General features: G+C 39.2%; 1 protein-coding gene across 2 annotated transcripts; it reads right to left on the bottom strand.

The window, feature by feature from the left end:
• Positions 1 to 94: 94 nt before the first annotated feature.
• Positions 95 to 21123, bottom strand: LOC135485881 (ceramide glucosyltransferase-like). 2 transcript variants are annotated; one of them, XR_010446647.1, is made up of 10 exons: positions 21031 to 21123; positions 20287 to 20428; positions 19004 to 19106; positions 18317 to 18418; positions 14540 to 14658; positions 11314 to 11492; positions 10077 to 10163; positions 9036 to 9225; positions 2184 to 7959; positions 95 to 2120 (listed from the first exon to the last, which is right to left on the bottom strand). XR_010446647.1 is itself a non-coding variant. In XM_064768220.1 (9 exons), the coding sequence occupies exons 1-9, from the start codon at positions 21039 to 21041 to the stop codon at positions 7780 to 7782; spliced, it is 1113 nt and encodes a 370-aa protein (XP_064624290.1). In that variant the 5' UTR covers positions 21042 to 21123; the 3' UTR covers positions 95 to 7779. The 2 variants fall into 2 exon arrangements, 1 of the variants encoding a protein (XP_064624290.1); XM_064768220.1 differs by having other exon boundaries at positions 95 to 7959.
• Between the last annotated feature and the right edge of the window lie 1630 nt (positions 21124 to 22753).

The following is a 22753-nucleotide window of genomic DNA, read 5'->3' as shown; positions in this document are numbered from 1 at the left end:
AGAGTCTGAGATTACTCCTCCAAAAGATTCTAAGGGCAAGACCTTTGGGATTCTGCAGAACTTTCCATTTCCAAAAAACGAAAGCACAAATATATTAATATCCTAAAGATTTATTTCATAAGATAGTGTTACATTATGATTGACCTTGACAGAGCAGTGATTAAGTATTGGAACACACTGCACTTGTCAGGATCAAGAGAACACTCCGCATACGTTAACCTCTCAAGGACTGCAGGCAACGAACAAAGGAAGTCATGGCACTAAAACAAATGTCAAAATGTGAAACACTGCATCTTGTTCAGGGTGAATTATATCACCTTGATGCACTACACAATAAGGAAACAAATGTCAACTGCAATCTCTTTCTCAAGTATTCTATTCCTGCCTGTCCTTGAAGGGTTCACTATCATACTTCAGGAAGAAATCAGTTCAAGGAACATTTCCTTTAAATCAAAGGTAAAAAATATCATGCAGGATTGAGAGTAGCAAAGTTCTATCAAATTATAGCTACCCGAATGGCTTCATTCATCACTGCAAACCAGTACAGAGTTTGAGCTACTTTAACACACTGGTTCATCAAAATAAACACTGCAAACCGAGTATGTCAACCTTACTTCGTGTTTGCTGGCAAAATTAATGATTATTGCAGTTGAGTTGAAATTATCACTTGATTTAAGTTTGCATTAGCTCCCAAATCGCGCAAATAGAACAGTCGCAAACATTACCTGGTTACAGTATGCTGGTTTAATTTGATGAACCAGTATGCTTCATAACTATAATACTCAGGAGTTTAATCAACTAATTAAGTTTTTGGCACAAGTAAATCTAATGCAGGTACAATCTAGTGGTAAGGCTGGTGAGGAAGAGAATTGGTCAGCTCAGGTTTGACCAGTGATATCTGAGCTAAATTCTGTTCGACATTCTATTTACAGTTAGCGAAACTCAAAGCAAACTTTACTAATAACTTAAACAGAGTTCAAACAAAAAAAGCCAACTGCCCTACCTTCAAAGTTACCATTTAATCAAAACTACCATGTTCTAAATGCCTCAAATCATAAAGGTTATGTTCTGTATCAATGTTGTAACCTCTTTTCAAGTTCTGGCCAAAAAAATTGAAATGCCAAACAGGACATGTGAAGACCTTGAAGCAGTCTATCGTATACTGTTCATAAATCGGTCAGACTATCTGAAGAGTGCAGATTGCGTCACCTTGCTGGTACGTCTCCTGACATTAGGCAGCATTTTGGGGCGCTTCTGAGAATCTCTCCTGCCGAGTGGAGGTCCCATTGGTTAGGCGGAGGGAGGCAAATAAAACTAAATGCCATTGTCCTTTGGTTTGAAGTTCTTTTGGCCAGAAGAGGAATTTCTCTCAATAGAACAAGATCTGTCTGATCAAACCAGTCCATGTTAACAATGGACGAACATACTATCAAAGAGGACATGTTTACATCAAGGTATTATTGAGAGAAATCATTTGGAACATGGTTATCATCAAATTTACACCTTATTTACAGGAAAAAATCATTTACAAAAGAATCAAGAAGTGCCATTTCTATCTAACAAAGTCCTATAACCTGTCTTGCGTCAAAGTTATGGCAGCACACTGTGAAAATGGACGCTGCTGGGATGAAGGTTATGTCGCTCTGAGAAAATTTGCATAGTTTTGCATAGACAAGACATAGAAATACAAGCAGAAGACTAGCAGAATCAACACAACAAGACGCGTCAAGTAACTCAATAAATCGCTTCATAAGAATCACAATAGCAATAGTTTAAATGACAAATTCTAAGGAAGAGGTGAACTCTTGGAGATGATTTGAAAGATCACTTTTTCTAACTTCAAAACTCGTACATGTAGTGTGGGCAAAGGATTTCCTATATCATAATAAGAATTTGACCAGAATCAACACAAACAAGAACAGTTCTGTATGTTTTTATATAGAACAATTATTATGAGGAGTTTTGGACAAGAATTGAAACCACCACATCCATTGCAACAACTCCGGATAGACTGTGTTTCTCTTGTGCATGCTAGAGACGACCTAAACCAAATGACCTACTTTTAAGGATAGACTTTGTGTTTCTCTTGTGCATGCTAGAGACGACCTACACCAACTGACCTACTTTTAGGATAGACTTTGTGTTTCTCTTGTGCATGCTAGAGACGACCTAAACCAAATGACCTACTTTTAAGGATAGACTTTGTGTTTCTCTTGTGCATGCTGGAGACGACCTAAACCAAATGACCTACTTTTAAGGATCGACTCTGTGTTTCTCTTGTACATGCTAGAGACGACCTAAACCAACTGACCTACTTTTAAGGATAGACTCTGTGTTTCTCTTGTGCATGCTAGAGACGACCTACACCAACTGACCTACTTTTAAGGATAGACTCTGTGTTTCTCTTGTGCATGCTGGAGACGACCTAAACCAACTGACCTACTTTTAAGGATAGACTTTGTGTTTCTCTTGTGCATGCTAGAGACGACCTAAATCAAGTGACCTTTATATATAACTTCAGAGATTGGTTGACTGACAACTGTAAACCATATTATTAGAAATTGCAGAAATTTCCTCTCTATAATTCATTGACCATTGAATTTCAGCAGCAAATGTAAAATTTCGTCACCAAACGAAAATATGTAAATTAGAGCTCGGTGAACATTTGGCGGTCTACAGCATGAGTTACAAAGACTTTCGCCTGGAAATGACCACAGGAAGTCTGCAAAGTTAAAGCTTGTTACTTGTATTAACTTACACCTGTCTGACCAGTGGGGTCAGATCAGAGAAACTCTTATGAATGTTCAAGCAACTAGAGGCATCATCACACTCTTGCCCTTTCTTCAGAAAATGGAAGCTACAGCACAAAAATGAAACATAAATAAGAATGTAAATGAAGAAAGTTATCTACCTAGCACCCCTATGATATAATGAATTAGACCACTTAGTGATAGATTTATGGAGATCAAAGGGTCCATTTGGTCTGTGTTGGGGTGGATATCATGCTTTAAACCATTGAGGATTGGGATACTTCTGTCTAAAGTGTATTTTGATGTTGACGAAGTACAATAAATACGAGTACTAAATTAACAGCTCCGGAAATGAGCAATTCAATGGTATTCTTTTCCTAAAGTTTCAATGACTTTTTAGGATATCATTTCAGAAGGTTTCTTTCTCTGTCAGAAATGACCCAGTCCTCAATAGTTGACATCATTATGGAATGGAAATAAAATACGTGAAATATATCTTAGTCAGCAAACAAAGTGTGCTGAAACTTGGAAACTGGAAACTGGAAACTTCACAACACTACATCACTCTCGAAAAATCTTGGAAATTTGCATAATCAAACAATGATATCGAACGGGAATATACGGTTCCCTGGATTTTCTAAATTCTAAATTCTAAATTCTAATTTCTAAACAATTCACAAAAGTACCCTTCCCCATGACAAATGAATAACTACAGAAGCATAAATCTGCAGGATTATTTGAAAAAGGACTCAAATGACGGGTTGCAAAAGCTTTAAAAATTGGAACTTTTCAATCATGATAAAGAAACAGCAGAAAGCATTCAGTGGAAACAGGTAATATTTTCCAACACTAAATGGAAGTAAAATCAGACCAAAATGGCTCAAACTGTTTACAAAAGTTCCTGGAGTCATAAATTAAATTCATTCAGAACCACTGAGTAAACCGGAAAACATTGAAACTGAACTTCCTTTAACATTCAATTTGGACTTTTCTCTTGAATAAATTTGATACTTTACACTACAATTTTAAAATGAAAATTTCACTAAATTTTGAATAAACACATCCTAAATTGTTATGCAAGAGGTTCAAATCTGAACACTTCTGAATTGCAGGGTTCCAAATTGCATGATTTTGATGCGAAAAAAGTCAAATCTCGGTGTTTGAAGACAAACAGAATTCAATCAAATAAATAAGGACCTCAACATTTCATTTTAAATATTACAATAAATAATCAAATTCAATAACTCGTGGACAAAAGGAACCCTCTACTCAGAAGATGTCCTCCTCTTGACAACACGGCGAAACGAAACATGCTCCTAGAGCACCATAAGCTTCCCAGATCTACCTGAGGTTGACTTTTTTTTACTTTTTAATTTTTTATGACCCAAGACACTGCACTGCTCTGCCTAACACATGGGTCGGTTCAAGTAAAATCATATGATTGCTAACAGAGTTGAATCAACAATAAAACAAACTCTGACGACAACACATGTATTTTCCGTCATGACCAACCTAACAGGACAGAAATCACCAGGGGGATACTTGATAAGCAACTTGGGATGTAATTGTAAGAATGAATGCCTGTGGTATTTCACACATACATGGTGCAGTACCAAAGACTGCCTGATAAGTTTTGTCCCCACAGTCACTAGTAAAGAACACCTGGGTATTACACTAAATGTCCCTCAAACACCTTCACGTGATCCAAGTGAAAATACCTGCCACCAAGAACAGTCGGTTACCATGGCAACACTACAGTTAACCAACACCAAAGAATAACCAAAATCAAGCATTTAAGATTGTTAGAGAGGGAACTGAAGAAATAGAAATTGTCGGGCTTGAGCAAAACTGGAGGGGTCTGCAAATGACAAGACCAAAGTCAAAAGTTCCCAGGGGAAAATTTGGTCAAATCATTTTTTTCTTCTAAATTAGCTTTACAGAAGTTTAATTTCAAAATGTCTATGCACAGGATTCACGACGCCAGTCTATGACTTTGACCAACTTGATAACGATCAACCGAAAAAATAAACAACCTTTCCGAAAACTTGGCTTGAGGTTAATTGTCCACTTGAATTTTCATGCAAACCAGCAGAGAGTCGGATCAAGTGAAGGTATTAATATCTTGTGAAGAGGCAGAGCAGCGCTTTATTCATACACTGATCCAGGAACACCTGGTTCCCATCATACCATGTATGTCCACCAGGGGGCGTACGGTGGCTGTACATAGAATACAAGCAAGCAGGTTTCACCCTACGTTATACACGTTTTGCAGCAATAAAAAAGTTACATTTATACAGTAGAAATGACGACGGTTGGCGACATGATTATGGTCCAGCGGGATAAATACCGCTATCAATATGATAGCGATGTGGGAAGTCACAATTCAAATTCTTAATCAGAAATGATGGCTCAACTTAAAGAATACACAACCATAAAATATGATTCAAGTCATTTTCAAATAATAAAAATTGAACTTGAAACCGTTTGAATATAATTTAAATTCAGATGGAACCCAATTTTATTCAAATGGCTGACTGAATACAAGTGGGAAGAAGAGGAAAATAAACAACGCAGTATTTCAACACAAATTTTTAAGTTGACAGGAAAAACAATGATGTAGAATACTTCTCCAGGGCTAGTCCACTATTCATTATGGAGGGGTGGCAAGACAAAGTGGGTGGGGGCCAATCACTGGAATCAAAAGTTCTGATTTCGAGTACATGTTTCGAACGGAATGACATCTTTTGCCAGAACTGGGAAAGCTCGTAGAAACTTGTGATAAACTTTATGGGTCGTGTTCTTGGCAAGGCCAACTAAGTTACGATGACTCATCAGCGGTTAAAGCATTTTCAAATACCACGATGTACTCTGTAGTTCAGATTCTGTCTTCAAAATCTATAAATCAACACATCAATAAATAAAACATTACACCAATGATTTCAAATCAGATTAATACTGCGATGAAAAAAATAAATGACCCCACTGACGCTAGAATGACTTTCTAATAACTCGGTCAGGAGCCGAGCTGGGACAGCACCTGGCCTGGTGCTGCCATTTTGAAAGCAGCAAATGCTCCTGACCAATTCAAATGGAATCCACTACAAAGCGATTTATACATCTTGATATGATTCATACAGTGCAAAATGCACCTGAAAAACCACGGTAAATATTGCTAATTGTAATCTGGAAAAAAATCAAGTTGATTTTGACTTGGCAAAAACTACACGAAGCCAACATTGGGCATGTGACATAGCCCTTCCAAGTATCATGATCCAAGTGAACATTCAAACCTAATGTGTTCTCTGTCAAGAACTATAATACTCATACAATATTGACCATGAAGAGAAAACAGGGCAAAATGCACCTGGAAAACCTGACTTACTGAAACCCCGATGATGAACAGGTTACATCCAGCCTGAAATTGTCTTCTCCACAAATGACTTAAGCAGAGAAACGCACAGTGTCAATTCAAACTTAACACCCAATACGCTTTTCAAACAGTTTTTCAAAAGTCATCCCCAAAAATTTGTTGGTACAAATCGTAACTAACAAACCCAGATTGAGATGTTAATCTACAGTGGTAAGAAAAGTTTACCTCATGTCTCGTTCAAACTGGTTGAGTCTGCTAGGAAGAACAACAGTTAGGTCCGCTTTGAATATCAAACAGCTAAAAGTTCCCCCAAGGCTCTTAGTTGATGAGATGGAGAACATATGACTTGTGAATCTTTACATTGAGCCGTCGGACCCATAACCCAGTGAAGGGGGTCATGAAAAATGAAATGCAAACTGGAATGTCAGCAGAAATTCCCCCTTGTGAGTTGACGGGTTATCACCGTGTGTTGGTAGGGTGCTATCAATAAACGAGACCAGCACTACATGTAGCTTCATCTGACAACTGTAGACACGGGCCTTTGCCACAAAAAGATCAAGAAAATCTATAGAAACCATATAATCAATTGATTGTTTATCATGCACCACAGTAAATAGCCACCTTGGTTGTTAAGATGTACGGCAGTTAAAACCTGTCCTTTGCTCAACCATCGAAAATTCAATATTTATCAATTACCAGAAACGGAGAAAAAAGGAGTAAAAAAATGGAGTCAGTTTGAATGTGTCCTTTGTCATGCTAACCACATCTTGGTTGCATCACAAGAATGACGAGATGCAGCAACATGAATCACAGGTGGATTTGTGTTAACCATATTTGGTGTAGTTGCCATGGCGATGACTGGGCGTATCTTTGTGTGTTTTTTTCAAGATTTCCCGTGCGCTGACAGATTGTTCGTCAGAGAGGGGTAATTCGACGAGACATTTCCCTTGATCTTGATTTAGCAGAAGTCTTTGATCTTTTTCATGTGTAAGTGTCCTGTTGAAAAATGCTGTACTTTGCAATGGCAATAAGTACAGTCCTTCAGGTCTACTCAGGCTGAACCACAGCACACAAAGTAGACTAACTCTCCAGTTTTTATGAATCCAAGAGCTGTTTATCAAATTCAAGATATTGTGAGAAGAGAAATACTAGACAAGGTGTTAGACAATGGATATGAATAAAGACTAGCAAATGCTTTTATCTAAATCTCCATGTACATTTACACTAGGCCTTCCTGTACAAAACCGGAGTAAAAGCATTTGCTAGTCTTTATTCATATCACCCACTATCAGCTTCTTCAGCTGGGCATATTTGATATCAGGCTATAGCAAGACCCAAGACATGTTGAAACTGTCTCCAAAATAACTCAAACTTTGCTAATTACATGTACAATCATCAAGGCAAAACGATGGCATTATTAGCTTTTTGAAATTTCCAATTGATCTAAAACATTTAAGGGCTCACCATAGTTGTGTTTGTAGCTGTCTATAAGTGACTCTAAATTTCGCCGTGTTTACAATTATCAGAGGAAACCCATTAAACATTTCCTCTTGCAAGGAACTGGTACGAAATGATAATAAATAATGATGACAATATGATACAGATCGCTCAACGATACAAAAATAACAGCGGAAATGTCAATTCTCCTGGTTTCAGATCTTACACTCTTGCTTTCTCGTGTAGTTCCTCGAGGTAGCCGCCCCACCGCACAACATACGATCGGTGCCGCCAATGTATCTTGTTGCTGATTTGTGATTTGATGAGTAGGTACGGAGAGGCTATCTCCCGGAACAACCATGCCACAAGGAAATCAAATTTACTAAATGGTAGTGGCCCATTCTGAAAACGCAAGTGTGGAAAATTACTAACGGGATTTAAATCATTGGCGTGAAAACAGACATCCAAGTGGCACAGGAAGCATCGAGAGGATCTGATTGGTCATATCTGAAATTTGCACGCCTTTTTGATTTTTGCAATTTGTGAAAATTTCTGAACAAAAATCTGAATTAAAAAAAAATATTGGTAGGAATATTATATATATTGAAATTTCTCTTAGTTTTTCTGAATAAAAAATATGTTTCTGCAGTTTTTATTATCACAAATCACAGTTATTCGAGAAATTGGTAATAACAAAATGTCCGCCTAATGACGTTGTTTACAGTCGATTGGTCGACAGTCGTTCATCGTCTGGGCAATCCTTGTCCAACAACGAGCACAGAATGTGACCATCAGTCACCAAAGAGCTCCTGTCCAACAACGAGCACAGAATGTGACCATCAGTCACCAAAGAGCTCTACAGACAAGCTGTGTATTGATCCAGTCAGCATAGAAATTGATATCAATCAAATTTGAACATAAACCTCAACTACATATCGATGTGCAAGAGTTATAATGAATGATACAGGTGACCAGTCTGGGATAGGCCAAACCCTTCGATCATCTGGTGCCTTGACAACATGGCAGTTGGATGAATGCATCTATTCTTCTAATCAACAATACTGCTTTCATAATATGAAATATGGCTCAAGTTTCGATACGACTCGAGCATCAAACCAGTTATGGGTTTAGTGACCAGTACATGCAGATTATAGTTATAAACTATGCAATACAGGTCGAGGCTTATCAAACTCTACCACTCAATTTCAGGTTTACGGTAAATGGCACAGTTTGAAAGGTTTTCTGACATCTCAGTGAAAACCTTTCAGCAGACATCACAAGCTTTGTCTGAATGATGAATAACAAGATATACCATGCGTCAGCCTAACAATGGGATCACATCGTCTCCTCGTCATGCTGATCTTGGTCAGAATAACACCAAACTAAAGGTGTCTTGCTCAGAGAAGTCAATGACATGACTTCACCAAAAGATGAAAATAACATTGAAGAAGATATAAACAAAGAACTCATTTACTTACATTGATAACTTTTAGTAGGATGTAGTCTAGAATGAACCAACATAAGCAGTGTGTGAGGAAGAAGACGATACCATTCCATCCAAGGAGGTAAGTCACGACCAGGGAGCTGAGGGTCCCTAGCCACAGGCACTCGGACAGAGGCTCAAGGATGATAGTGTGGGGAAGCATTGCTGTACGCAACTTGGTCCACCTGCAATAGGGAATAGAGAGATAAGTCACAGATAGGGGGCACAAGGCCACAAGCATTGCTGTACGCAACTTGGTCCACCTGCAATAGGGAATAGAGAGATAAGTCACAGATAGGGGGCACAAGGCCACAACAAATTAGGAACATTTGACAACATTCCAAAACTAATGTAATCTGTGTCACTCTTTGATTGCCACTCGCCAAGAGTTTTGGTTAAGAACAATGAGAATGACGTCATGTCAAAGCCCTCTCCCCAGCAGTGAATCACTTCTCAAGACATTGAATGATTCAGTGGTTTATAATATTTTCCTAATCATAAAGTATTTTTATGGTTGGAAGAATTTCAATTAATTGTTTGCTCCAAGAGTAAGGTACATCAAATCATCAAAGCCAAAGAATAGCCGGCCAATAAAGAGTTCTATGACTCAGATTGTGTGGTTCAATCAGACCGGATCCCAAAGTAGCTGGCGTAAATCATAAATGAAGACATGGTTCAACAATCACAGATTGCCAACCTGTGTCTGGTATAAGATCATAACAGGTTATTGAATACCGAAAAGGTGACTTGTTTTGCAGGCCACACATAAAAAATATCAAGATATGCCCGACCTCCAAAGAGAAAATCTTTTTGCATTCTCTCTCTTTATTGGCTAGATAGAATTAAAGGACAATGACTTTTATATGACAGATCCACAAAGTTAGATATATTTCGTGGTTTGGTCCCGTTGGACCTCAAAGTAGGGTGACCGAAATCATATTCGATGTCGCGATACCATTTAAAACCAATATTTTACAAATTGTAATAGTAATATTTTGCGAAACATATTTTGATAACTGATAAAGTTTTGACTCACCTGACCATTCTTGCTTGGAAGGCTGCAACTGAATAGTTCCCATGATTTTGCCAGGCTAACTGTGAGCTTATTCTAGTACAGTAACCTCTGCAAAGACAAACACACTTTATTATACACTGCAGGAGGGCTGGAATGTGACATGACAAGAATACCCAGCTGCCCAGACCAACTCCAGCAATAGCTTATCTCCTTTCATTTCATTTACAATAGTATGCCAATGGGCTTCCAACATTATAAACAACTGGGCCTAGTACATGCAGTACTAGGTACCCAGTACAGTTATTGTTGGAAACTCATTTTGCTTGTTGGAAAATGCCACTTGAAAAAGCAAGATAAAAGTCTCATACTGAACTTCCAGCAGTATTGCCTCCATTACCTCCACCCATACAAGACGCACAGTGTCTGTTTAGCACATTGAGGGTCAAGATGTTGGAGTCTGTGTATCTACTCTGTCTATAATCAACGTTGAATGAGCCAGAAATGCTGATTAGCTAATAAGATCTCAAGGGATGGTGCTACTGGGGCAGGCTGGAACCATGATTATGGCAGCGACCAATAACCCAAGCAGTCAGCCTGCCAGAGACATGATAATCAAATTGTCTCCATAGAATTAAACACTCGATCAGAATCCTTGTCATGTTGTGTGACCAAATTGGTGAAGAATAACACATGCCTTGGCTACAGGTTTCGGATGAGGACTAACCCCCCCCCCCCCCTTGACCTTTGACTTGGTTGTATCAATACTACAAACACAGAACTTCACTTCAAATATTATATTTCACTTTCAAAGAATTGTTGCAGAATAATGGGTCAACCTCTAATGACTCAAACTGTTGGGATAATTGGATGTTAATTGGTGTTTGGCTGTTTCAACTTTTCAAATAGCGATAACCATGTTTATATTGAAGTTTATATTTTTTCAAAACAAGTATAGAAACAATGATATAAGGCACCAACATGAACTGTGCATGGCACTTTATACACTGCATACTGGATTTCAACCTCAGGGTGTTCACAAAGGCCACAGCTAAGCCCCTGGTAGGCCTAAGCCTTTTAACTCACGATTGCATGGCTTGGGTAGGCTTAGCCTGAGCAGAATTACAGTTAACCCTTTACAGCTAGGAATTATTAAGCCTTATGCCTTGTTTAAAGACACAGATTTTTCAGCACTCCATTTCTTGCTCAGCTTTTTATTTTTGTTCTGATTGTCAGTTAAAATACCAAATGTGCTACCTACCTATCTAAAAATGCTTTGGCAAGGAAGTAGTCTTCAGCCAGGTACTGTCCAAAGTGTGCCAGCCCGCCCGCCTCGTCAATGATGTCTTTACGGAAGACACATGACATGCCAGTGGTGCAGTTGATGCCCACCATGTTGGCTGTAAGGTACATCTTGGCGTGCTGCGTCCCAAAGTACACCTGAAATTAGGCACAACGTCACTGGTTATTGGATGTTGGGCAGTCAAACATCAGATTTTGTATAAACTGGTCAGGATAGGGTTAATTTGTCCTGCGCTGAAAATGAATGAAATATTATACCATACTGATGATAACTTGGTTATCAAAATCAATTGCAGTTGAAGCTGCTGATGTAGGCCTGTCTGATTCTGATAGGCATCATATCCCCACACCTGCTGGAATATGAATCATTTTCTTTCTGTGCAAGTATGTACGTTCAGTTTAATAGTTTCAAATAAACAGCTACTGAGACAGCAATATATGCCTGTAGACGCAAGATTGGTGATGGAGTTCTTGTCTGACAAGTTCCACATGTAGAAACCAAAAAAGTAGTTCAGGTCGATAATGTCCAGGTGCCGGCATTGATTCCATCAAATTCAAAACTGAGCAAAGAACTTGATTCAAAAAAAGGGCACAGAAGCTGATTCCCACCGGTTTGATCAGCCCACAAGAGCTCAGAACTACAGAAGGTCCTCAAGTTTAAAAACACTAGAGAAAATGCAGCTGTGTCAATTCAACGGAGAGGAAGGTCAGATATATAGAAGGCTGGCAGAGTTTTCATTTCACCTACTCCAAATTCCGGAAGTGTTGATTCGAACCACTGGAGTGTGAGGCGAAGGTCAGGTGGTTAAATGCTAATAAACAAGGTTCCGAATGCCAACAAGTATCAAGAGGTTATAAAATTAAAGGGTTATCCATTACCCTCAGCTGGCCATCAAGCAATGACACCATTCATGGATTACACGTCACAATACTAACTAATGGGTGGGGCAGACACAGAGTTGGAATTGGATTCACAACTAATTGCTTACAGAGGCAGGAAGCAACCTGCAGAAAGGGGTTGACTATTCTAATCCCACCAACGTGATACGACTATAGTCTTACATGCACACGCTCGCGTCTACACGTAATTTGATAGGATGTTGATGAAAATCACAAATCAGATTTGTGGGTCAATCTATTATCAAAATGACGTTCTATCCAGTATGATTGTTGTATAGTGAAGACCTACTTCACAATTAGTTGAGTAAACTCATTATTCATTGTCTTATCACATGAAAGACTAGTCAGTCATGACCATCATCATCACGATCAATGTCAGGCCGACATTTCAAGTATGGATTGGTGTAGAATAGATTGGTGTTCAACAGAAGTAGGACAACAGAGTGGGTGTATGGCCGATAAGAATACCAACGATGGGTGTTGGTATCTGGTTCAATATTTACAGGCAATCCAAAATGAGATACTCAATCAATTTTTTCATTTAAACGTTTTTTCAGAGGGACTTTGAAAAAAACTTCACCTAAGTGCAACATGATAGCCTTCAGCAAGACAGAGAGACTAACGAGCCCTCATTACATATATTACAAGTGAAGAGCAATCATTAATTCTCAAGTTATGTTTTGCCGACACGCACTACATTATGTACTACATGTATAACCACGCAGGCCTTATGTATTTGGAAACACATAAGAACTTCAGGAAATGGCGACTTCTTTCCACTTCAACCATTGTGAGAGGCAAACAATGTTTAGAGGTGCATGGAATGTTCAGCGAGAAGATTGAAATCATCCTAGGCCACTCACTCTGAAGACCACTTGCAAGAATCATTACACATTTCTTTCTTTGACTGAATTGCAAACAGCAACTTGTTGTAGCTTTGAATGTGATGTTACCTGAACTTTTTACCAATGATTCATGAGCGATTATGCTGGTATGCAGAGCGAGTTCGTGGGGGATGGTTACTAGAGGAGGGCACCAGAAGGGCATAGCTTCATACATTCTATCTCAACAGATGAGATGGTAAACATTTAAGCAGACAAACAAATAATGGCAGCTTTGAACGAAAACGAAACCATGGTCGAAATCCTCCAACTAAATAACAAGTCCATCAGACACCAGACTCGGTCACGATTGTTTTTTAATACTCATTCGGTAATAATACATGGCTGAACATGCTTTGGCTAAAAACGAGTGCTTACTTCAATAGTCAGGGATATCGATTCAAAGCAACCAACTTACATTTTCATAGGCCTATTGATTTGTCACAACGGCATAGCAGCTGGTGTCAATACACACACTGACTATGCATGTTTGATCACGTTACACGACTTGGGGACATTTTGCCATGTATTCGATCATTTTTGAAAGCAAACACACCGTTTTTGAATGTTAGAGATAGAAATTATTAAGTGGAGGTTTCATGGCTTGATGCTTTCAAAGCTGGATACATTGCTTGTATGTTGTAATGGCCAAACCAAGAATACGAACATTGTAATCAATTGTTAGTTTCCGGCATAATCTTACGGCAAATCTCCTCATTTTCAAGAGGATAACCACTGCTGAAAAGAAGATCCCGCGTAAAACATTCTCAACATTGGGTCAAGGCAATCAGCTATCATCAACACAAACTAGATAACTACCTTTTATGTGCTTTTTACTACAATTTTAATGGCTTCATGTTCACATTGCCATGGCAACGCTTATGTCCCCATAAGACATGGCTCAACACAATAAATCAAAACTTGACGTCAAATGTGATCTTGTTTTTACGCAAAGGATTAGACACTACACAAAAGGGAAACATTTTTCATCCTAAACCTGAGAGTGGTGGGATCAGACATCACACCAAAGAAACAATTCATACAAGTATCACCATGGAAACATATCCCAACACATCATCTGGAATTCCAACTAAAAATGTGAACAAAAATTTGCTGAAACAGAATATGACACTTGCCAGGTGATGTACATTTCAGTTCAAAAGAAGGGAGGTTGAACATTGGCAAGACAATGTTGTATGATGCCCAAAGAGGGAATTCATATTATTGCAAATGTACACTGTAGACAATGCTGTGCTACTTGCCCAAATTAGAATTGAACTGTATGTCTCCCCTGATAGCTCATCAAACATAGTTGACCCGTTCATGTGGTACCACAAGGCTCACAAAAAGGCAAACAAAATTCCACCAAAAACACGTTGATTTGTAGATGGGAAATTTACTTACCGCTTCAAGTACACTTGAAAATCCCTCTCTCTGACACACGTATGGCATCTGGTGAACCATGCCACAGTTCTCTTTGGTCAACATGGTAGTCACCATGTCTAAAAGAGTATCTTCTTTCACTAAAAAGACAATAAAACACACATTATAAGACACTGTTTTGAACACCTGACATAGGAGTTTCCTGGTGGCTATTTTGTGATGTCTTCTAGATCTGGTCAAGGAATCATCTCGGGGCTGACGTAAAGACAAGGGGGACAACTTTCATATAAGGTTTGCATGGGTCTTTTTGAAGCACAATTTTGCCACAAATATACTGACTACTTTTGGGAGAACAAAGTCAGGTCATGCACAACAAAACATGACAGCGGAACCATCTGTTATTTGAACTGATTAGATCTCTCATATACGTCAGATATCTAAAAAGACTGATTTATCTCCTTTTGTCCCGGGAGTTGAAATTATATTCACTGTTACAATCTGGACCAAGCCTTTGTTGAAATACCAATCATCATGATACCATAACATGTGCATGGCAGCCGGCAATGTGCAGTCCTGAGACACAGTTGAAAGATGTTTTTTCATGAAACACAGTGGTTCTGCGCGACATGCCACTCCACTCAGCCACACAATACATGTACAGTAGAGCCGGTAGTTTTTTGCTCTCGACACACTCAATGGTGGTGTCTTTGTAACTAGTACTAAAAGTGTCACACACCATTTTTATAAAAGTAGATCATTTACATAAAGAGCAGACTTGAATTTACTGAAGTGAAACACCAGACACGGATGGATAAGAAGCTCAAGGATGTTTTCATGTAAAACTGACAACAGCCTTAATACCCGCCTTAATATAAAATGACCAAGATGTCATAAAGCACTGATCTGTCAAATTAATAATAGGCAATCACATTTCCTCTTTCTGTAAATGTCAAATTGGCCTAGTCTCCTGGTGGGCAACAATAGCAAGTGCATGAGTACTGAAGAGACCCCACGTGAGCACCCCAAGGCCTACCCCTCACATAAATAGATGTGAAGGTCTCACTAGCCTATAAGGCCTACCAAAGGAATGCCAATCCCTTTTGTCTACTTAAGGCTCAGGAAATGAAACAAACCATAATCATTTACAACATTCTGTCAGAACTGTACACTATTACATCTGTTCATGGGATAAACAAATCAAACATACATTTACTCATACATTTTTGGTTCTCCACATTTTTGTATTTGACACAGCATTTGGTCGCTTGTCAACAAGACGCCTTAGAGACCACTAACAAGACAACAAAATGTCAGAAAGCCTACCCCACAAACTTGAGCTGAGCTCCTTGCGTAGGTCTCAGAAAACAAAAATATTTTCATTGAGTTTATGTTGTGTTATGTAGGCCTATTTCTGAAGGAATATCGTGATGATGTTTTTTCATTGCACACCACTATATTTTCATGATCAACCTAGTCCTCTTCTAATATGAGAAAGTTTTCAGAGACAGAATGTAGAAATGGAGCTCGAACATCTGGTGGAGGGACGTGCCTGTTCATCAACAAGCAACAAAAACATCATACAAACGGTCCAATCAATCAATATATACCACCCATTCCGTTTTAATTGGAAAATTCAAATTAACTGAATTTTCAAAAGACTCTTCTTTAGCCATGTTTGTAACTAATACTAGACACTGGCCCCACTAAATGAGAGTACTGACAGAAAATCAATCGCCTTGGATGGCTATTGTAATCCAGTCATTTTCCTCTGCGATAACAGTTGACTTTGCACAGGTGTGAATGTAATGAATAGAAGTCAAGCATTAAAGCACCATCCTCCCACAGCAAGCTGTCGTAGCAATCCTCTTTGTGTGAGTGTACATTGTATCTTAGGACCATGCTATGGGAGGATGTAATGCACTGGAGCAACACTGACAAAATGAAAACGCACGTATGGGCGCAGGCTACAGAGGCAATACTGCTGTTCAGTAGGCCCAACCTTCACCAAACTCAAAACTCCCATCTTACTGGCAGCAATTTCTGAGTGAGCATGAGTGTAATGTTATTCCAACTACTTGGCATCCTCGAGAGATCTTGACGTGACAGCCCTCAGCATACCTATATTGCAACTTTTATCAAGGACTTTTAGAGTACGACTGAGTCTGAGATGTTACTCCATGGACAGTTATGAGCAAAATACTAGCTCTCCTGCATCAAAGTCACAAAAAGGTCCTGGCAGCCCACTCCCCAAATCAATAATATTTGATTTACCAGGTCAAGTCTACCTGTACATGTATGCCAATGTGCCAATGGCGGGATATCACAAACAAATAGAATGAGGTCACTTTATCTAACCCTGTTATGAGACAAACTCTCAACTAGTTTCGCGACTCATAACAACAGAAATTATTCTGGAATGTCATATCAAATAAGAAAGATGTCTATGGCCCACATGTATACATGATCACAATGAGTTGATCAGACAAGCTTTTTAATTAGTGCAAGATTCTCATCTCAAGAGATGAAACATGCAACTCTCTTTAATCCCACATCATCGTCATTGTGATGCAGGCAGCATCCCGTCAAGATGATCTAGACTTGCGGGACTTCCACTAAAATGGACCCCAGTTTGATCATCAGATGACTGTTGCATTACCACTGCCCGGAGGCATTCGTTCTTTCTGATGTGCAGGCTCTTGCTCATCTCAGTCAATCTCATAGAGTGAATTCTTTCAAAAATAGAATAAGCATACATTGATGGGAAGGAAGTTGAAGGCTCCCCTCATCTTGGCCTTGGTTCCTCCAACTAGACACATGCCATTTAGAATGGTTGGTTGGTGCATTTGGACACAAATATAGCTCATTTTGTACATGTCTTTTGTTCCTGACAGTGGAGAATCTGGTCCCCAGCCAGATCATCAAAAGTATATTGCCCATTCATGCATTGAGGTTGGCTAGACAATCCACTCATATCCAATATTTTGAGAACCTGGACAAAATGGTCAATATGTGATAAATATTCTCGTCCCTGGACACGTTCTAACGGCAATTAGCAAACCATGGAGAACCAGTATGCTTCATTAGTACATGTAAACATGGGGAACGAGTGGAGTGGTCAATATCATTGCCTGCATATTGCATGTAACTCAAGTCATCATGTCACTAGGATCCTAAATAATTCGGGTACAAATGTAAATGTACTTTCTGGGATCGTACAAATTCTTTAGTAGTCTGATCACATATCAATATTCAATTAGATTAGAAGTGAGGACGACTGAGTGGAAAATACTATTAGTGCCATCATATCCATCCACACATGTTCATGTAAAACTAGTTGTGACCCAGTCTTCCGCTGATTGTAACAGAAGTTACTCAGCAAAATGTGCATATTTTTTTGGTAGATGCTCATTGGATTGCAAATGAGATGACACATGCGTGTGATTAAGAGAGTAATTTATTCATTCCATTCTCCAGGTTTCAATAGCTGTTCTGGGCGTATTTTACTTGCACAAATACTGTCAGGCCATTTTTACCTCCACCCCTGAAAAGCGATCAAGACATAAATCAAAACCCGAAATATTTCAACTATCACTGACCAGCCTGTTCATACAATGATGCATTCAACCATAATGGCCAAAAACAAGCTTTAAGTGATCATAAATTGGCCTGAACAGCTAAAACCCATAACAAGGCAACCATGGTGATATGGAAACAATAACAATCCAACACAAACACAAGAGGCTTTAGATTATGCTCTGGGGGGAACACAACCAACATGGAAATTCAAAAACTACTTACTTCTTATACCACTATCTGATATCAAAATTAAACCGTGTTGAGCTACATCATATCCTTGCACCATATTGTTGACTTTTGGATTCATCCCCACGTTTTTACCCCCTGCAAAAGACATGTACAGTAGTTATTTAAACAGTGTCAGCAAACTTCGTTTATTTTTGAAGAGTTTACAAAAAGTCAACACTGGTTTACAAAGAAGCCGAGCATATACTTTTTTCGGCAAAATAGTATATTGAATTTTTTTGATTGGACTTCAAGGTTACACAATTAATAACAGCTTGATCACAGTATTGTGAATAAATCAAGCCATTTTAATGATTACTGAGAGCTAATGCCACAGTGGCTTATTGACTTTAGTCCAATGCTAAATCACAAATAAATCAGCATTAGCCTGCAATGGAGCTGACGACCTGGGGCCATTCATGGTGTCTCATCACCTGAACAGACTTGACACATGAATGTGAATGAGGAAGGATAACCAACAAGTCAGGCAATTCATTAAACTGATGCACAGCAACCTTCTGTTGTGGTAACCAAGTTGAATAACAGGGGAAACATGGAGACAGGAATATGGCCTGATGCACAACCATGGGCCAAATGTTACAAGGACACAATTTCTGCCACAGTATAGCCACCACACACACGAGGCTATGGAAACTCTTCTGCGCTGTTAATACTGTTACTTACCTATCAATAATTTAGCTGGTATTTTAGGATATTTTGACATGAGACTTTGGACCACCATTATGACAGGGTCTATTTCATCATAAACGCAAAATAAAAGTTCAAACTGGAATGGAAGAAGAGGAGACCATTACTCATTTAATTTTCACACGAGAACATCACAATGAAATGTTTTAGCCATCTTCAAATCAGAAGCCAAACCGTTTTCGAAAGTAAAAAACCAATTACTTTTCATTCATTTATGGATCAATTTCAAGTTCAATGAAACGGGTCTGCCTTGTGACATGCTTTATGTAACATGTGAAACAGCCAGCACTGTTACTGCAGTTAGGACGATCACTTCTGACTTAGTGCCAGACACTACACTGTAGAAATGGCACTACAAACAATGTAGTAAGTAGCCTCTCAGGAAATCAGCCTATTGATTTATACACTGTAGGGCAAAGTCAAGTACAAACAGAGGCAATGAAAATGGTGTACATGTACATACATGTATGAATAGATGGCTTTTTCTGAACTTCTGTGGCTATCACTTATTCAATGTATGCCATACATGAGAATTGCACCCCCTCCCAACAAAATCTGATCACTGTATATGCATTATTCTTACATGTTGCTCAAGCTGAGAAGGCAACTCAACCTGTCCTACACGTGCGCTGATCTTGTATTTGAAAGTATCACATGGACCATGCATAATTTTGTTGCAAAGTCATAAGTGATTCTTTCAGACCCCTGCAACAACCTAATGTAATGTCCAACAACAATCATTATCATTACGTACAACTGCACAACAATGAGTAATTCTATGCAGGAGTCAGTAATTAATATTTGACAGTACTGCTATGTACATCAATACACAACTGTATAAAGCCTACTCAGAAATTCAACCAGCATTATTCATGAATGACCCCCCACGTCAAAGTTAGGACCAACGTGGAGTAACGCTATTGAGAAGGAACACCAAAGCTGGTCCAAGACTTCTCATTCCGAGGTTGATACTAGTTCATGTACTTGTACCAGTATTTTGACATCATCAGGTTCTGCTGTCATTGTTTTCTGTTTATTGCTCAGACAGCCTGAGGTGCCTGAAAATCATATTTACTGTACAAGTACTACTACATGTTGTAGATGTTGAAAAAATTCCGTGGAAAAAAGCTCACACCTTTGGCACTCCTCAGACCGGGCTGGCTGCATGTGGCCGCAGCGCCTGAACCCTGGACCAGCTGTCACATCTGCAATATCTTTGCTCACAGCACAATATGCACTCAAAAAAGACTTATACTTACCACAGGATATTTCATTGTGAAAAATGTTTCTAAATTGTGATATAAATTTGGATCTACTCCTGTCAACGGTTTTATTATAGATACGGCAGGCAGGCCTTCTTCAGGTGACAGCGGTTGGATAGGTTGGTATAACCGCCATTTTCTGAAAAGATAAGTTAAAAATAGCAAGAAATAGTTGATACTGTAATTGTATTGTACCAGTTTGAGCAGTCAAGGGTGTGCAGAATCAAGTATTGGCACAATCATGGAGGTATTATCTTAATAATACCTCCATGGCACAATGAAGAAAAGAACACAGCCGTCACAGGGTATGCAATTCAAATGCAGATGGTCGAAGTCAGTGGCTCACAACAGTACCAGGCTATACTATAAGTTTAAGTAACACCTTCATCGCCATCCCCATCGGAATGTCATGGTTTGCACACAGACAGTCACAATGGCTTCAATCACCATCTTGTCTTGCCCAATCTAATCGGACATGTCAGTAAATCCCAAGCAAGCAGAGAATAACATAAACGAATACATACACCAGTACAGTCAGTGTCACACACTGTGTATACGTGTGTCTGACATACAGATACACAGTAATGAAAGGTGTACATTCTACACGTACAAATGACGTACAGGAAGGGGAGAGCCAAGGCCCAAAAGTAAAAAGGTGACCTTTACATCGATTTTTCAATACTAAGACAAATTCCAATATTCCTAAATTTTTGACATAATGTAGGATTTAACTTTCCATACCCGTATATCATGGCTAATATGTGAATTAACCATAACACTGTCCATAATGTCAGAATAAGTATAGATATCCCATAAAGTGCTATTTCCACCGGCGCTGCCATTTCTACTGTGATTGACTCGGCCACACTCGGCCGGTGGTCGGGTAAGTTCGGAATACGCACGAATTGTCTCTGACGAATTGTCTCTGACGTCATTGTGATATGCCTCGTTATGCCGTTTATGCGTCAATAGGACAGGGGTATCTTAAAGGGAATGGCCCGCCAAAAAATGGGGAGTTTTGGACGGCCCGGTCAAAACCTTAGGCGGGAATAAGGTTTCATTGATAAATATAAGGAGTTTCAAGGCCCCCAAATCACTTGTAAGGTTCAATAGATACTGGCCTTTCATTGGTTTACCGTCTGCGTATCATTTTCATACTCTCATTTTGAAAAATATGACAATCTTTACGATCACGTTATTGATTTTTGCAACATTTTCGGTAACGCGCCCCTTGCGGATCTGTAAGGTACCATTCGGATGCTTGAAAAATGCTTCGTCTCGTCGATTCGCTCGCGGATAAACGCATCAGGTTGACGGCAGCAACTTTTAATTGTTGGAGACAGAGAAGGAAGGAATATGATTATCAGTTTGATGAAAACTTTGCAAAGTTTCTTCTTGGGACTCGAAATCCATACTACTATTCTCTCCATTTTCCATTTTCTCCTCTCTCCAACTCACTACTATCGCTATTGACTGCGTAACATACACTAACATTCTTTCGCTATCATTGCTAACTTCATTTACTAGAACACTGGTATCTTTGTAGCCGATTATGTAACCCATAGTGGAAACACCTGACAGCGCCGCCCGGCATGATCCACGTGCTACTGGCATATTTATAACTCGTAGTAAATAAGGTTGTAAAAATATGCAAATGAGATGCCGTATATGGAAACCATGACGTCACTAAGCAGTTCTTATTTCTGCTACGGGTGGCGCTGTTGCTTGCTTCTGGAGGCGCTATTCAACCTCTTTAATTATTTTCTGCGGTTTGTTCGAAAAAGCAGACAAACGATTGTCGTATTAAGGATGGAGTATATCTGCTGCGGAATATTGAGATTTGAATGTTAATTGTGCGGCACTCTTCAATTCTCGGTTTCTTTTTTCAGTCGCCGTGCCGGTCACACCCACTTACGGGTAACTGACAAAGACATCCTTGGGCTGGGTAGCGCATACTGACTGATTGAAATATCAATAATATGTAATCAGTCCATTGGTATTCACCAATAACTAGAAGTCGATCATTCCCACCAAGACCACAGTTTCTTTCCTGGCCGGTAACTAACTCTCGTTTTCATTCAAAAATCAGTCACGACACAAGGTCAACTACAAACTCGCACAGCAAGGAACGAAATCAGCGCCTCTAGTGTCAAGATTGGGTCAACCTAAAACAAATATACAGTGTCGCCATCTAACCAGTATGAAAATAACTGAAAGTTTGGCCTCTTCAGTTGGTCTGTCTTCGAGGTTTTCGTTCAATAATTTGGATTGTACACATCCCTGATCGAAGTTTTAAACTCATGCAGACTTATCGGCGGTGAATATCAGTCCTAAAATCTCCTCCTTTCAAGGAATGATGGATATACGCACAACGACGTTGGAACGGCATGAGTTTACTTCGCTGGTCCCAACACTAAGCAGCATCCTGAGCATCAGGGCCTTTCACTAGTCGGTACTTGCCGAG

This window comes from Lineus longissimus, chromosome 4 (assembly GCF_910592395.1).
Source record: "Lineus longissimus chromosome 4, tnLinLong1.2, whole genome shotgun sequence".
NCBI lineage: Eukaryota > Metazoa > Nemertea > Pilidiophora > Heteronemertea > Lineidae > Lineus > Lineus longissimus.
The sequence above is the reverse complement of the archived record's forward strand: the minus strand, read 5'-3'. Positions and strand labels throughout refer to the sequence as shown.